Source organism: Fringilla coelebs, assembly GCF_963513975.1.
Source record: "Fringilla coelebs genome assembly, chromosome: 18".
NCBI classification, from domain to species: domain Eukaryota; kingdom Metazoa; phylum Chordata; class Aves; order Passeriformes; family Fringillidae; genus Fringilla; species Fringilla coelebs.
In genome coordinates, this window is record NC_140044.1 from 8,264,202 (window position 1) to 8,281,512 (window position 17,311).

The following is a 17,311-nucleotide window of genomic DNA, read 5'->3' on the forward strand; positions in this document are numbered from 1 at the left end:
AATTGTTAGTTTTCATAGGTCTTTCTGATGTCCTTCTTTTTCTACTTTCTCATTTTTCCAGTCATGAGAAGAGAGTTCTGTTGTAGCACTGCCATATCTTATTGCTGTATTTTCCTTCTAGCAATAAGATGATAAATGATAAATTTAATTCTAGAATTTAATTATGTCAGCTGCCTGGATCGTACTTTGGCTAGTACTGAATAAAACATATTTAGTGGATGTAAGCCTGGAGAAGTGAAGGTTTCAGGGACACCTTTTATTTCCTTCCAGTGCCTAAAAGGGGCTTACTAGGAGGCTGGAGAGGGACTTTTCACAAGGGAGATTGGACACAAGGGACTGGCCTTAAGCTGGAGGAGGGTAGGTTGAGATTGGATATTAGAAAGAAATTCTTCCCTGAGAGGGTGGTGAGGCCCTGGCACAGGGTGCCCAGAGAGGCTGTGGCTGCTCCATCCCTGGAAGTGCCAGGCTGGATGGAGCTCTGAGCAGCCTGGGATCGTGGAAGGTGTCTCTGCCCATGGCAGGCAGCTGAAACAAGATGAGCTCTAAGGCTGCTTCCAACTCAGACTATTTTATTATTCTGTGGTAATTAAATTGCATTCCATGAAGCTTATAAAACCAGTGATTTTAAATGATGTTCCTTGGAAATCCAGCTGCTATTATTGCTACAGGCTCTAATGCTGCAAACCATCACACTTGATCCTCTCCTTCAAGTTTAATTATATAATGATTCCCACTAGTAATTGTGTATGTGAAGGCCCATAAAACAGGCCAGAGAATGAGAAAGGTGACACTGTCTTTACAGTATAGTCTCTGGTACCTTTTTATTAGTTTCCGTTCTTATTACATCACTTTATTTTGGCTGAGTAATCTGCATTTCTGTGCTTCCAGTCATAAGAATGCATGAACCCTGCACCAACCTCATAAACAGGCAAAACTGAACTGTTGTGCAGGCTGTATCACTGAGTAGGAGCCACATGAAGCATCACAAACCCCTTAATGTCTGAAAAGTGGGTGCAAACCAAGTCCACCTGCAGCTGCCTGGTGCCACTCCTGTAGGGAATGATTTCAAATTCCACTGTTGAAGTCTCCATGGGGGCCATTCTGTCCACACTAAAAGAGAGAAGGCATTTGTAAGTTAAAGCAGCTGAGAAATTCTTGCTGTGCATTCTTCTGAGCACCCAAATTTAAGGCTGTATGCCATCTCTCCGCTCCCTGAGCCTTCTGTAATTAAAATCTTGGCAAGAGTGGTGCACAAACTCCATCTGCTGTATGGAGAGTACTGACATGGTGGCATTTTGTCCAAGGCTCGTGCAGATGAAAGTCATGAGGCTGACAGAACATTTTAAAAACCCCACTGGTCCTCCAGGTTTCCCACCAAAGTGAACAAGTGACCAGCCAGAAGCGTTCACGTACCAGATTCGGAGCTGCTCCTTGAGCAGGCCACTGCCCTCAGCTCTCAGGACACAGTCTGTCACCTCCTCAGACAGGGGGTTGGTGAATGTCACCTCCACATTGACAGGCTTGTGTACCACAGCTGGACCAAGGACCTACAGAGAGAAAACATTCTGCATCAGTCTTGTGTCTTCCTCCTGCTTGTCTCCTTTCATTCCCGTTGCAAACCGCTCACTCTCCTGGGCAGGAGGGAGCCAGGAATCAGCTCAGGTGCCTGGCTTTGGGCAGCAGAGTTCAGCCTTGAGTGAGTGTGGCTGAGAATCAGCAAGCTGCTCTAGCATCCTCCATTCAGTCCCTTTTTAACTGGGTCAGTGCATGGTTTCATGTCTAACATGACACTCATCAGAGTGAGAACAGAGTGAGAATAAAAGCATACATGGTTAACTACTGGAGGCACCTTAAATTAGCTTTAACTAGGCTAAATGAAAGGTTTGGGATTGGAGAACATGGGAGGTGTGAGACAGAGGTGAATTGTGGTGTCTCAGGGAAAAGAATGCAAACTAGCAAATAAACATATTCATTACCTTATTTTGGCTGAGATAATGTGGAATTGGTATATCTGGTATATATTTGTGAATAATGTAATATTAGGTAATACATTGAGAGGTCCATCAGCACAGAGGCATTTCTCTATTACTGTCTCCATATTTATAGGGAAGTATCAATCAACAGAAACATAAATCCTTCTTAACACTGAATCACTGAATTGAAGTCATTTAATCCAGGTACCTGCCCTACATAAATTTGCTCTGTTATTTCTGTGACACAGCACAGAGATTTTGTAAAAAGTCTCACTAGAACTTGGTATTCAGAAATTGCCAGACCTGCAAAAAACCCACACTTCCTACTCCTGTGTGTGACCTTGCTTTTCTTGTATGCTACTGACAGAGTGGTTTGGGACAGCTAATCTAGTCTGGAGGCCCTGAAGGGCTCTGCACATTACCATATTCCCTCTATGTTATTTACAGTAAGATGAGCAGATAGCATTTGATCCCCTGAGTTATGCAGCATTTAAATCTGCTGTCCAAAACCAGTTCAGCTTGTTTATGTGGATGTGATGGGCCATGCAAAGCCAGGACTGTCCCTGGGCAAACTTAGTGTAGGATCTTTCCTGTAGGCTAAGAACTGCTTTTTATTCATTGTACAGCATTTGTCAAAAGTCAGTTAAAAGGGGAAAAAAGAGGAAGCCTCCAGTTCTAATTAATCATTTGGGAAGTGCTGCAGAAGGTGAAAAGTGACATTTATCATGATACAGTTAAAGAACTTTCTTTGGATATTGGTAATAGAGAAACTCACAGCCCCAGGTGTTATCAGCTGGTCAGTGAAGGTGTCTTTGGTAAAAATCAGTCTTCCTAAATAAACTGGAAGATATTGATCAGACTTTCCTAACAGAAAGGGAGGTCTAAATATAGATGAGATTTCTTTCTCTGTCTGTTCTGCCTGCCCATCCTTAGGTAAACTTGTAACTGTTGTAAGACTGAGAACTTTATCAGTGCCACATTAACAAGCACTGGCAAGAATACCCCAGCACAGCTATGCCATAGAAAGATTTTCCTTTTTTTAGTGTATTTCATGTCATTTGTATCATATGGCCTATTACTACAGCAACAAGATCCAAGACCAGGCATGATTTCACTTCCCATACTCCCTCCCATGAGGAATAGATGGGGTAGGAATTCCAGTTGCTGCTTCTCAGCACATCTGTCAAGGGTCACAGAGGGGATTGGCTTTTACCTTGATGGTGAGAAAAGGATCCTGGAGCACAATATCCTTCTCCACTAGAAGGGAGGCTCCCCGTTTGGTCTGGCACACAGCAGTCACAAGGATCTTCCTGTCATCCTTCAGAGAGTTTTTGTACTGGGAATAGGAGATCTTGAAAGAAATCTCTTTCACTGTAATGGAAGCAAAACCAAAATTTCCCTCTCTTCTTTTTTCTGAGTATCAGCTATCTGTCAGATCCCTGTGCTTTAAGGAGTAATTCTCTTACCACCCTGGGGCTGCACATTTGTGAGTGTTGACACCAACAGACAGGAATGATGCTCATGGGTGACTTCTGCTGACATTTACATAAAGCACTAAATGATCAGGTACAGCTTGGTACCTGGACAGATCTGAGGATGGATGGATGGATGGATGGATGGATGGATGGATGGATGGATGGATGGATGGATGGATGGATGGATGTGGCAATACCTGCTGGTGTTTTTTTCGTTTATCTGAAGCTGGGGTTTATTGCTCCTTCCTTGCAAAGAGGGCAGAGGTCAGAAAGTGGGTTGGTTGAAATGCCCTTGCAGATGCAGCTGTTCTCTGCCTTGCACAATCAGAGCTCCTGTGCCAGTGAGGAAGGCAGTGGAACTCAGTACAGTGAGAAAAAGAATTCTGCTGGAACTGTGGAATGAGTTCTAACATGTTATTTATTAGCTTGAGAGGGTGGCTCTGTCCATCTGTGCTGCCTCTCATTTTTCAGCACTGTCCCTCTAAAAGCAGGGCAGAGACCTCCCTCTGCAGGTGGCACTGCTCTTCCTGCAGTTGGTGGTTTCTGTTGTGCTGCTATGAAAGTTGTAGGCTTGTTTTCCTTTAATCTTTGTGCTTTGCTTAGGGGGAGCCAGCATCTCACTCTTCTCCAGCCTATGTCTCTTAATTGCTCCCTCTTAGCAAAATAGGTCATAATGTAGCACCAACAGTGGCTGTGCTGGGTCAGACAAAAGGTCACCTTGCTCGGTCTCCTTTTTGTCAGTGCCTGAAAGCAAATGCTTAAGACAGGGAAAATATGTGTCTTTCTTTTCCCCTGAATAGCCTTGACCTACAACTATTTGCAGGCCACACACTTCTTGAGCCATTCTTTATTTTCACGTGATCTGACCACAACCCAAAACTATGTCTTGTCCAGTAATAAAAGGTGTAATAAAATCAAAATTACCTTCTTCAGATCCAAGTTTAACAGACCTATGCAACTGCATAATCTCTGCCTTGGGTTTTCTGGTGTAGAGAATGGCTGAAGCCTTCAGTTTAACCTTTATGTTCTTAAAATCTGAGATCAAGTTTCTGAGTGTCAGGGTAAGGAGGATGTCCTGGCCAACCACAGGAGACGCATCAAGGAGCAGCTTCCCTGAGATGCTGGGGGTTTGTGCAGGCTGTGCCCTTGAAAATCGTCCTCTGGGTCTTGGAATTCTGCTTCTTTTCCCAGGTCTTTTCACACCAAGCAGCTTCAGTGCTTTCTTGTACACCTGCCTTTCTTTCACGGATCCTGCATTGAAAGGCACCATGGTCAGAGTGCACATACAGGATGAGGTGCAGCGGAGCCAGGGCTGATCTCAGACATTGAGGAAGCTGAGAAGGGCAAAGACACTCAGGAGGAGAAAGTGAGGTCTAACCCTAATGAGAATTTTGGCACAGAAGCCAATGGATGTACCTGGCCATGAAGGCTGGAAAGTAAAACCTGCCCACCAGCTGCAGGTGGCTGTTCATGGGCACCCCTTAGAAGCTGTGGGCAGTAGAAAGGTAATTTTGGGAGAGCTCAGTTCTGTATAAGGTGGGGCAGTTGCCATCTCCTCTGAAACAGAGAAGGATGAAAAAACCCTTTTGCAGAAATTCTCCCCAAACAGCTCTCCAGAACAGCTGTTGTTTTAATTGAATCAGTATCAGCAGGTAAGGAGCCCTGAGACTTTGAAAATTCCCAATTGCTTGGCTCTAGAAGTAAAGAAATTTAGTCAGTGCTCAGTCCAACAAAGGCCTTAATTCTTTTCACATCTGATCATCAGTGGCAAAACTATTGCAATAAAGAATTTACCTTCTGGATATTTGTAATTAGCAGTGACATCCACACGGGAGTTGGTGCCCACTGCTTTGGTGCTGATAAATTTTCCAATCTTCCTGGTGTCAGAATAAACTCTCTCTTTTCTTTTCTTGCTGTAGCGAATCCAAGTAACACAGTCAGCATTCACTGCTGCAAACACAAATGGGCTGTCATAATCCAGGTCCACATCCCCTTCCTTAATGGCTCTGGTGGAGGCAGGACCACACTGATAGATGCCTGTATTACAGAGGGAGAAGTGGAACAGCATAAATCCTCGTGCTGACAGCGGGAGGGAGAGGCAGCCACTCCAAAGACACATTTGGGAGAAGTAAAACAACATAAATCCTCGTGCTGACAGCAGGAGGGAGAGGCAGCCACTCCAAAGACACATTTGGGTCAAGGACACTGTTTTCATGTTTGTGCAATGGGGGAGCAGCGTGCCCAGAGATTCCACCTGCACTTTGCATCAAAAGGTGGGGCTGCAGGGGAGGCTGGTGGGGACAGCTGAAGCTTCTGGTGATGTGTGCCATGAGAAATGGTCTCACCCACCAAAGGCTGCCTGCAAAGCTGTCAGGTGAAAGGAGAGGACTCAGAAGTACAGTCAGACTTGAGAGATGGGAATCAACAGTGCTGGGTGCACTGAGAAGAGCCAGGAAACTGAATTTGTTAAACCTGGTAGTGAGGAGTGGGATTGTGTGATGTGAGGAGCTAAAACAAGCAAGGGTGAGATAAGTGAGCTTAAGATGTGCTGGCTTTTGTGGAGGCAGAGAATGGAAATGAAAAAAGAAAGAATTGTTATGCTGGTCAGCAATCCAGAGGCTGACAGAAAAGCTCCTTATTGGAGATTGATGTGGATATTGCTTTTCTTGTGCAATACCCAAATTAATGCTACATCTCCAGGGGATATAAAGAGGAGAATTGTCCTGAAATTTTTGGTAATTTCAAATGTCAATTTTTTACTCCTGGTAATCTTTAGGAGTAACATTATCTAGAGGTTTTTATATTTACAACAGTGTTACCTTTGCTTTTTTCCTGGGGTGTTGCATCCAGAACCTGCCATCCATCATAAAAAGAGCCAAGGTCTCTTCTAACAAACCAGCTTTCATTCCAGACATGGAAATTCCTGCAAGGGAGGTAGAATGCAGAATATCAGATTTGTACAATGCAAGAAATAATCCTGAGTGAATGAAAACTCCACTGTGGAGAGAACAGCTGCTGTACTCCTTTCATGAGTCCTCCTTCCCCTTTTTTGCCAGTTTTTGGTGTTACACCTCTGAGAAAGGTTGGGATGTTATGAAAAAGAAATATTAAAAGGAAAATACTTCATTTCAGAGTCAATAATTCAATACTGGACATTCCTGAACAAAAAGCCAAAGGTCTGGAGTTTTATATCACTGGGAGCATGAGGTTGGGGCTGTTTTTCAGGAGCATGATTATAGATATTTTAATTAGTGGGGAATATAGTGGAAGAAATATTAAAGAAATATGTATATTTACCATACACTGTCTTCACTCAAGTCCAGCTTGTTTCCAGACACATCAATGTACTTATCAATACTCAGATTTAGGTTCTTGTCATGGGCAGAGTTGAAGTTTGTAATAACACGAGTAGGTATTCCCAAGCATCTCAGAACTGCAATATAGAATACCATAAAAGCTCTGTAAACCTATTTTGCAGACATATAGAAAGTTTTTTCTTGGTCACACAGTTTAGTGTATGCTTTCAGTGTTGAAAGAAGCCCTCAGAAATTTCCCTCCAGCTATGATGCAAGTCACAGTCATTGTGCAAAATTGCTTAAAAGACACTTCCACTGACATGACCTTCTTAGCTGTCATGTCCTTTTTAATAAGAGTTTGGTTCACCCATTTATTTTAATCTTTGATTCTTTGTCCTCTTCTCTCTCCCATTTTCCCTCTGTTTGTTCCTTGTTTCTTTTTCCACTTACGGAGATACACTCTCCATTTTCCTTTGTGTTTTCCCCAGAGAGGTTCTTGTGTCTCAGAGCAGCTCTGACTGGACACTGCTAGGATGAAACGATTTTCCTGACTTGCAGCTCTCTTTACAGGTCCTCAGAATTGTGACTTGCTCTTGTCACTAGCTGGTAAGATACAGCAGTAGAAAACTGGCAGTGTGAGAAGACGGACTTACAAGGGTACTGGTTTTCTTGGAATCCTAGCTTTGAAACAGGAAACCTTGCTCTTTTCACCAGCCCAGCCTGGAAAACCCCTTTGGTTTTTGTTTACTCACAAAGTTTTGTGTTTGCCCACAAAGCTGGCATGCATTATTACAACCTGTAAACTGAAGGATTAACCCTTCACACAAGGAGAGCAGAGGTTCCTCACCCTCCCTGTCGGAGCTGAAAAGCTTGAACACAATTGTCACAAAGTTCAGCCTGCAAAACTCAGTGAGCTGCTGTGGGAACCCAGAACATTCCTCTGACTGCCCTGGAGGACTCGAGACCTTGGCAAGGGGCTCAGAGACCTTGGCAGGGAGTCAAAACCACCTGTGCCTTCGATTTTAGCCCATGGAGAAAATTACCAACTTTGTGTGAGGAGTTACAAGCCACAAGAGTTTGAGTAGAATGATAGTGAATTTGTCACAGGGTGAAAAAGTAGAATTTTGGGGTTTTAGAATGGGGGTTCAAGAAGCAAGATGGAGGAATCTGGGTGTGTCCTGTCCTTCTTCTTCTTGTCCTCCATCTTCTGCTGTGATGGTGGATTGGTTTAGAGACAGACTGTCTAACCTAGGTGATAGGTATTGGAAAATTATTGTAAATAAAGTACACGTAGTTCTTAGTATAAAAAGCCAACACCATCCCAGGGGTGGTCAGTGTGCCTCAAACTGACCTGCCAGACAGATCTCAGCAGGTCACAGGAAGAATGTAACAGGTAAGAGAAAATAACCAGCCTTGAAAAGCAGAGCTGAGGAATCTCAGTTCAACTCAATCCCAACTTCTTTGGTTGCGGGGCTGGGAAAAAAGACTTTTTGATACCCCGAGAGCCATCTCAAGCACAGAGAACCCGAGAAGCTGTGGTGTGGCTCCCAGGTGTGGCAGTGTACCTGTGCAGGTGACCCCTGCAAAGACCCAGCACTGGCCGTAGCGCACGGGGCGGAAGCGGGCGCGGTGCCAGCGGCGCAGGATGGTCACGCTGCCGCTCCAGCGCAGCGGATTCGTGCCCGAGCGGAACCTCCCGCTCCACTTCCCTTCCACCACTCCCTTCTCGTCGTTGCTGTTGACCTGAAAGAGTCCTTCTCGTGAGAGAATTAAAGTATTTATGGGAAAAGAGAGAGGGAAATAGTTAGAGGTGACCCTGTGGGAGTAGCACTGTTCTCGGTGACTGGGTGGTAGGACAGAGGATTTGAATTTTAGATAAAATTTTGTCTGCTCAAAGGCCACCACTGGACCAAACCCAGACCAGACTGCAGAATCTGGTGATTCAAAACTGCCTTGTTTTCAGTACGAGTTGTTCCAAATATACTGACTGACACCTTTCTCTGTTTCATCTCTTGATCTCACCTCCTTGTATGTCATTACTCTGCTAGACTGCGCGTTCATGCTGCTTCACATTCTCAAGTGATTTCTGGAAGCCTTGAGAAATCCATCTTTTCTCTGAATGTGCATTTGTTGCAAATGTGCAGATAGTACTTACAGCTTGCCCAGACTTGTTAGATGTGGTTGCATCTATTTGTGCACATCCATTGTAGCGCCCTGTTTAGGTATCAAGTGTGGTGGTACAGGATGCAGCAAGTTATTTTTAATATTTTTTTCCTTATTTGTTTGTAGTTAATAGTAATTTTGTACACCTGAGTAGAGTTATTTACTTTATGTTGAAGCTGAGAATGCCTAAAGTGAATGCTGTACAAAAGGCTGGAAAATATCACTTACAAAGGAGGAATTTGCTAAGAGATGTGGTGAGGCAGGTATTATTTATAAAATGGAAAACTTTTCAGCTGCCCAGTTGGGCATTTATGTGTTTGTGAGGAGGAGTTGTAACTATTTGTTGCAGGAAATGGTAAAAACCTCACTGAACAAACATATCTTAAGTAAAGAATGCTAAATTCAGACATTAAATGCAGCTGTACCAGCACTGGCTTTCCAAAATATTTTGTGCTTCTCCTAGTGTTTAAAAAACTTAGCAAGTGATTTCAGAAGAGACAAAGGCTTTCCAAATTAGTGAAAAGATCTAATGGACTGAAAATATGTCAGGAAAATACAAGTGAGGTTCAATGTTCCTCAGAAATTCTTGGAAACATTCCTTCAGTCATGAGCAAACTTTTGGGAAGAAGAATAAATCTCCATTTTACCTATTTTGTAGCTATTTTTTGCTTGGCTACACCTCTAAACCATTGAGGAATTCCCTCAATGGTGGGCGTGGGTTGGGGTTTGGTTGGTGGGCGCATCCCCAGCTGTGAGCGCTGGATGCCTTTACCGTGGCACTGACAACCCTGCTGACATAGACAGGGCTGCTCCTCTTGGACACATCCACAGCTGGGTCCTCTCGGTGGCTCAGGCTCCTGTCCAGAACAGCCAGGGAGATATCCAGGATGTCCTCTTCAAACTGGAACCAAAACAAGCAATCTATGAAGGCTGATTTCATAAGCAGACCCAAGGATAAACTCCCCACCCAGTTTCCTTCTCCGAGCATGGGAGGAAGATGGGGATAGAAGAGTTTTCTGCCCTGTTAGAGAAATTTGGGCCAAGAAGAAAAGATAACCATAAAGCTGCCAACTCTCCACAGTATTTTAAAGATGTCTGAGCACAGTGTGGGGCTGTGGCCACTGGCATTCATGAGGACATCAGCAGGAGTCCAGTCACACCCTCCCACATCCTGCCCTGCCCCTTCAGGCACCTGTCTGCTATGAAAGCTTTGCTCTCATGGGCTGCCTCCACCTCATATCAGGTGATCTGATCTGAAAGAAACCCACAAAAATAGTTATTGTGGATTAGGGTCACCAAGACACTGCTTGGGCCCAGAGAATGCCCCAGTGCTTGGCTGGATGGATGTGGCCAGGCAAGGATGGTCCTTGACCTCTGAGACAGAAAGGAACTCTGGCCTTGTGTATTTATAAATGTGAAAGCAGCCATGGATCAGGGGGATCAATAGAAATGCTGTCTGCAGTTGGAGGGCATGAAGAAGTGGCCAGGGAGGGTCCTGGCTGGCCTGGGCAGTGGCAGGATGGCAGGATGGCAGGATGGCAGGATGGCTGTGTGGCTGGAGATGGGCTCTAGTTCTGACTGTCAGTCAGTGGTTACCTTTGGAGGGCCAAACTGCTTTTCAAAAATTCCAACAGGAGTTGTTTCAGTTGAGTAGATTTGGGGTATCCTTTTAGGGTCTTCTGCCCCATTACTGAACAGATTGCATTAATATTTACATGCCCTGGCTTTGCAATACCAGTGGCTTTCTTTGCTCTCTACAAAGGTCAAAAAACCCCAAATACAGTTTTACCAGTTTGTGTAACAGGAAAAAGAAAAGTTTTGCCTAAAATTATGCTTTGTTTCTTTTATTTTTGTATGAGCATATGCCTCACAGGGAAATGATCCTGATGCTGCTGTCTGTAATGTAATGTAAATGAGATACATATCTGCAAGAAAATCTGAAGTGAGGAATATTGAACTCTTATACTATGAGAGAATGATTTTTTTCTCCCCAAGACCCACTATTTACCCACTACTCTTATTCTGACAGTTCTGGAAGACGTGGTGCTGTTTACCTGTCCATAGTTCCAAGCTTCTTCTTGAATATCTTTCTCCACTCCCTGAAATATGATTCCACTGTCATTCAGGACATACTCCTGCCTCTCCTCTTCATCAGCCATGTAGACATCATCATCTGCAAGCAGAAGGAGACATGGTGGCTGGAAGGAAATGGTTTTGCTCTAACTGAAAATCTCAAGTGGAGGGCAGTCCTAGGGATCAGGTGAGACTGCCCATGCATTCAGGCTTAGGACTCTCTCCTACTCCTCTGTGACCATTTAGAGAGTGAGTAAAATAAGTATAACATTCCTGTCAGGGGAACTGACTGTGTTCCTGTCCCTGCAGTAAGCACAGGATGATTCTTACTGGTACTTGTTACTTGTTTTACAGCTGAATGCAAGAATCAGAAGAAAAATCAGAGGAAAAAAATTCTAGAACAAATATTTGCAATATTTGCTCCCTTTGATTTCTTATCCTACAAGCAAGAGTCTGGGTCTTTGATGCCTTTCAACACTGAAGAAGGGACAAAAACTCGATCCCTGATGTTAAGCAAAACCCAACTTTCTGTAGCTGTGACTGTCAGGCACAGACTGTACTGTGACACCCGCGTCTCCTGGCTGAGACAATGAGTTATTTGAAGGTTCAGAGCATACCTGGGCACCAGGGATTGAAGAGCAGCACAAACTGGCCCAGGACTTTGGAGGAGACCTTGTTCCCAGCGAGGAGCTGGAGCTGGAGTTTGTAGCGCCCGATGACGGCGTCGGCCGGGCTGAGGATGGTGAGGTTCAGGCAGCGAGGCTCGCCGGGCTCTTGGCTCGCACTCCAGCCACTGGCACCCTCCTCAGAAAGGCCAAACACAGCCTTGGTCTGCTGGGACTCTGCTGGAGATGGTCCTGCCAGAGGGAGGGGATGAGCTGGGGTGGTGGTTTGTGGGAGGCAGGGGGGAATTATGTGATGGAGATAACTGCAGTGCTGCAGGGATGTCCTCGGGAGCAGGGATACAGCCAGGTGTGGAAATGAGGATGGCTCCTGCCTTCCTTTGAATTATTAACTCTCTCTCGCCTTAAGGTGTCAATCAAACTTTAAAATGGGAACTCCTGAGCCTGAAAGGGCCAGGAATCCTGAGTGAAACAGGGCAAACCTTAGTGTTTCAAGAATGGGCCATGTAGACCTTAAGGCACAAGTATTTTGGAGCTGGACATGAGATGACTGCCATGGGGAGATTACCTGTGCTTGCAATAAAGGTGCAGTTGTCCCAAGATTGCACTGTTGTTTTGAGCTTCAGAGAGATGCTGAAGGGCTGCCCTCTCCTCAAGATGAGTTCTGTGCTGCTGTAATCAGAGGTGTGGTGTGCAGCTTTATTTAGTTTGGATTGCCAGTTGACTTTTCCTATTTTTAGGGCTAGAAAGACACGAGATATGTTAATTAGAAACATTTTCCTTCAGACTTGCACACCTTTTCATTGTGTCTAATGTACTAATTTCATTATATTTGTATATAACTGGCATTATGTGCTATAGGAACAAAGAAAAATCCATTGTTATTAAAAATTGAAAAAAGGACAGGGAGTTAGACAAACAGCTAAAAGATGAACTCTTTTCTGTAGGGTTCTTTCAAGAAGAGAAAAAAAACATTCCAAAATTCAGAGAATTCATCTTTGATTTAAAAAAAAAATCAAAATCTTTTGTGGTGCTATCTAGTCCCCATCATGTTTTACAGATTTGCAGAAAGAAGTATTAAAACTCTCATCAGGAAATGCAAGGCTGGTTCTGGAAACACTGCCTGACAATGATGGCTAGGAGGTTGGTATCTTCAGAGTGGAACTTGCTTGTTATCTTCTCACGTATCTTGTATCTAAATTAATTTACAGTCTCGTAGCTTGAAGCTGGGTGTTATTTCACACTCTGTTGGGGAAAGATTACAAGCAGAGGAGTGGCATATCTCGAGGCAGTGCTATGGCTTGCTCTGTTGTATCATGATAGGTTGCCCAATGTTGAAAATGGGGCACTGAAGCTCAGATTACAAAAGCTTCAAGCTTTCTCTTTCCTTGAGAAATTAAAAAATTCCCACAACAACAAATAAAGACGAAGCAGAAAAATGGAGATTTCCCTATGAAAACAGGTGTTTGGAAAGTGCCCTTTCCCAGTATGATGTTCCAGAGGAGTTTCAGGTGGTAAAACCTCCTGCTCTGAGTAGAGCTTGTTAACCCTGTGCAGAATAATGCTGCTGTAAGCAACATTTCCATCATTTCACTGAGCCAAGAAAGGGGCTCATGTTGGAGAGAATCTATAGGCTTCTATTATAATAATAGAGAGGGTGAGATTTTCACTTTTCTGCTGCATTTGTGACATGGAGTTATATTCTGTGAAGGCTTGATAAAGGTGCAATTGTACTCATTTTTCAGCTTTTTGGAAGAAATGTTCATTTCTGAGGCAGTAAAGGCCTGGAGCAAATGACTTTCCTGTAGTCTCTGTGCATAAGCATGTGTGACTTTTCTCAGTCAAGGGTCTTGCTTCAGATGTGTCACCTGGAGACAAAAATTCCTTTGGCAGGAATGTGATGTTTGAGTCACATGGTGTGAAATGCCTGGAAAGCATGTTGCTTGCATCATCACTTCATTTTCCTGCCTTAAACATGTTTAATTGAACGGGACCCATGGAAAGCATCCTTCCTAATATCAAGTCCTCTAATTTAAGGGTGACTGAGAAGGTGTTTCTGAAGGGCACTTGGAGTCAGGGTTTGAAAGGAGTCATTTTGCCTTGCTGCACTTTATCCATGTGTATCCTGAATGCCCAGGCTCTGCAGGGCAGGCAGCACCACGGGTTGAGCTGGGCAGGGATGCAGGAAACCGAGAGCATTTTGCACATTTGTAAATAAAAACGTCATGCATAGAGGATTTAATGGCAACCCATGATATTAGCGAGATGCTACAGGACCTAACAGTGCTGCTAAAGACTGTCAGAGGGGAATGTCACAGGCAAGGACAAGATGTCCATCAGAGGAAGAGGGGAAGTGAGCAGAAGCAGGAAAGATAAAGAAGGCAGTGGCTAGCATTGGTTGGCTCTAACAATTTACTGCATCAATAGTTTGATTTGCCTTGTGAAGTTCATGGCTACAAAGGCATTTCCAGAGAATATGTGCAGGAGATCAGAAAGAAAAGTTCCATATATGTGGCAAGAGCACAGTAAAGCTTGATGCCAGTCTTTTCTCCATGTGAATCTCAAATTCATCCTTGCTGTGATCTTCACAGTTTCAATTTCAATCTTGTAATTTCTATTTCCTCTTTCAGTGCCTGTGAGGAAAGCTTATTTTCTGTAATTCTTTCAGTGTACAATTGGCCAAAAATGTGTTTGGGTGTCCATGCTGTAATGGACAGACACTGGGAGCGTGCTCAGAAGGAAAAGCCTGGTGGTCACTGCTGAAGGTGCTGACCATGGTGCACACAGGGCTCTCTTTGCCTTGGACTGAGAGCTGAAGCTCTGACAGGAAAACATGTTTGGGCCAAACTGTGGAGTCTGTGTGTGAGTATCCCATGGTGCACGTGTCAAACTCGAGATCTTTACAGCCAGCATGAGAGTGAGCACAGAGAGTGCAGTCCCAGACAGACAAACAGCACTTGGCTGGCAGAGCCCCCCTTGGCAGCCCAGAGACCACCCTGAGGCCAGGCTCCATTTGACCTTAGAGCCTGGGATTTCCATGTAGCAGTTTGATGCCCCAATCACTATACACTAGTGAATTAGGTGGCTGCAAAAGCACTGAATAGAGCAGTTAATTGATATGATAGAAAAATATTTCCCAACTCTACTTTTCTGTGTTACTGGAAAAAACAAAAGGTTCAGGACTCATGATAATAAAAGAAAAAAGAAAATCAGTTCTAATAGAAAAACCAATAAATACACTTAACCTAAAGAAGCAAAGTTCCTGAGAGAGCAGCTAGATGCAAATTATCTTGTTTCCTCAGCAAATATTGCTCATCTGGATTGGAAGAGGGATGTCTGGAGCCATCAGGCTGGATGAACTTACCTGCCATTAGGATTCCTTCTTCTTTTCCACCCTCGTGCGTAGCTCAGGGTACAGTTACAAAAGTGTGCAAGAACATTCTAAATCCTCTTCCACCAGCACCAGTAATGACTGGACTTGGCTACCTAGGCTGGAGTTTATACAAGCTGGGTGTGACCTGTGGTTGGTAGCTACTGTTTTTGTAGTGATATCCTACGTGAGCATCCACTGATGACTGCTTTAATTGCACAATCTTGAATCCAATTATCCTTATGTAAAACTGGTGAAGGACTGAGGAAAGATGAGAATCAGTATTCTGGCATTTTAAAGAGGAAAGAATCCAAAATTTAGTCTAATGAAGGAAATACTATCTTAAGTAGACAGAAGCAATTTTAGATGGTTTGGTTTGTGTCATTTTAGGTTTTCAGGGACTGTATATACACAGGGCAAGTGTAGACTAATATACCCATGGTACAGCACAGCTGTGTGGGACAAGGAGTAATCCAAGTAGATTTATAATAATTAGTGTTACTGCCAGTAGCTTTTTCCCCCCACTTTTTTTTTTAAATATACAAATCTGAAAATCTTCCATATTACTGCATATAATTAGTTCTGTCTTTGCCACAACATTATTGTAATAATGCTTCCTTCTCATTACCTGTTTCTGACATGATTATAATCTGCATAATATAATCTGCATTTCTTCTGTAAGGAGAAACCCTTCCCAGGGAGGGAGCATTGTTGTGCAGCCAGCTGTGACTGGGGACTCGGTTAAGTAAAGAGAAGTCTTTAATGGCTGCCTCTGCTTCTAATAATTTTTCTTTGTAGTTTGGTGTTCATCACACATGCACATAGTTTCTCTGTAGCTCTTTGGCCTGGCAGGGTTGGTTGGGCCCTGGAGGAAGCTGCAGAGCTGCTCTTCTGGTGTGAGCCCTGCCCACTGTAATTACAGCGCTCTGCTCCTGCAGCTCCCTCCTGCCCTCTCCTCCCTCATCCTGTGGAGCAGCTTATCTGAAAACATGCCCTGCCAATTTGTCCCAAGAGTAGGTTGCAGACTGCTCTGGACTTCCAGTGAACTGTAATGAGGAATAAGGGGTGTCAGGAGCAGGGATGATCTCTTGTTTTCCTCACCTCTGCATTCTGCCCCGTATCTTATTTCAGTTCTGTTTTCTGTTTTGTTTCCACTTTCATATCAAGATTGCCAGGAACCAAAAAGGCGAATGAATTCCCTGCAGTTAAAATAATTTTTTTTTAAAAGGGACTCTAAAGGGTTTTTTTATGGTTTTTTGTGGTGTTTTTTTCTGTAAAATCTGTGATTATATCTGGATCCCTCAGACTCTGAAGAATGCTCAGACAAAAATGCCCGTGTCCATAACTCCCGACAGCTCTCTTCCAGCTTACTAATTCTGCTTTAAACTTTTTGTAAGTCACTCAGCAAATCCAACTCTTCAGGCTTGGCAGAGTTGTTTGCACCCCACGATTGCCCCACATCCAGGGTGACCTGGCAGCTCCTGTGCCTGCTCAGTCATCACCTGGAGAGGCTGCAGGAGCAGGGAATCCTTACAGCTACCTGAGGGTGGCTGTCAGGGCTCACCTGGTACCCGGAGATGCTGGGATTGGGAACCCCAGGAGAGGCTCCTGTCTGCAGACACTGGCCAGCGTGGGGTCAGGGCTGCCTGAGGCAGCCACGGGCAGGGTTGGAAGCCAGATGTGTTCCTTGTCCTCAGTGACCTCACCTGGTGGGCAGGAGGAGTTATTCACCCTGTGCTGCTGGGCTGCCACACTGCTGCAAAACCCTCCCTGTGCTTGGTGCAGCCTGGGACTCTGTCAGGCTGCATAGGAATTAAGTTACTGTTTTGAATATGTACATGTGTTCTCCACTCTGTCACAGGCCTGTGCCCACAGGCTGCACAAACACTCCAAGCATCACTTTTCCCATCCTCCCTAGGCTTTTTTCCTCCCCATCCATGGAGCTGTAGGTGTCAAAAATACATATTAGATATTAGGTGAACAGTGGAGGAAATGTTCCACTATTCTAGGTTAGTGGCTTGTGAAATGAAGAAAAAAAATCCCTTTTCCTCAGTCTTGTGATTTCTTGTAATAGCCCCATAGAATGTATAAATCATTACAAAACAATACAGTTGAGAATGATTTTTATTTATTGCTGACAATTAGAATGTGGTCAAAAGGAGGTTGTAATAATTATTTGAGGGAAGAGTCAAAACTGGGAGCTTAACAGAATGAGATTTGAAAATAGTGAAACTATTTCTATAAAGAAGGGGCTTAATTTTTTTCTTTTGTCAGGGGGTGGGAGGGAAGAGAAATACAATTGGAGACTAAATAGTTAAGCACCATGAAAGCAGACTTG

At 44.1% G+C, this 17,311-nt stretch overlaps 1 protein-coding gene across 1 annotated transcript; it reads right to left on the reverse strand.

The window, feature by feature from the left end:
* Nucleotides 1-956: 956 nt before the first annotated feature.
* On the reverse strand, nt 957-12,379 carry LOC311160634 (protein-glutamine gamma-glutamyltransferase 6-like; the record flags this gene model as incomplete). The annotated part of the gene is made up of 12 exons (XM_084217617.1): nt 957-1,110; nt 1,414-1,547; nt 3,187-3,344; nt 4,373-4,699; nt 5,243-5,485; nt 6,268-6,371; nt 6,746-6,881; nt 8,310-8,487; nt 9,680-9,808; nt 10,962-11,080; nt 11,598-11,837; nt 12,172-12,379. 12 exons carry the CDS (start codon nt 12,377-12,379, stop codon nt 957-959), a joined length of 2,130 nt encoding a protein of 709 aa, XP_084073743.1.
* Between the last annotated feature and the right edge of the window lie 4,932 nt (nt 12,380-17,311).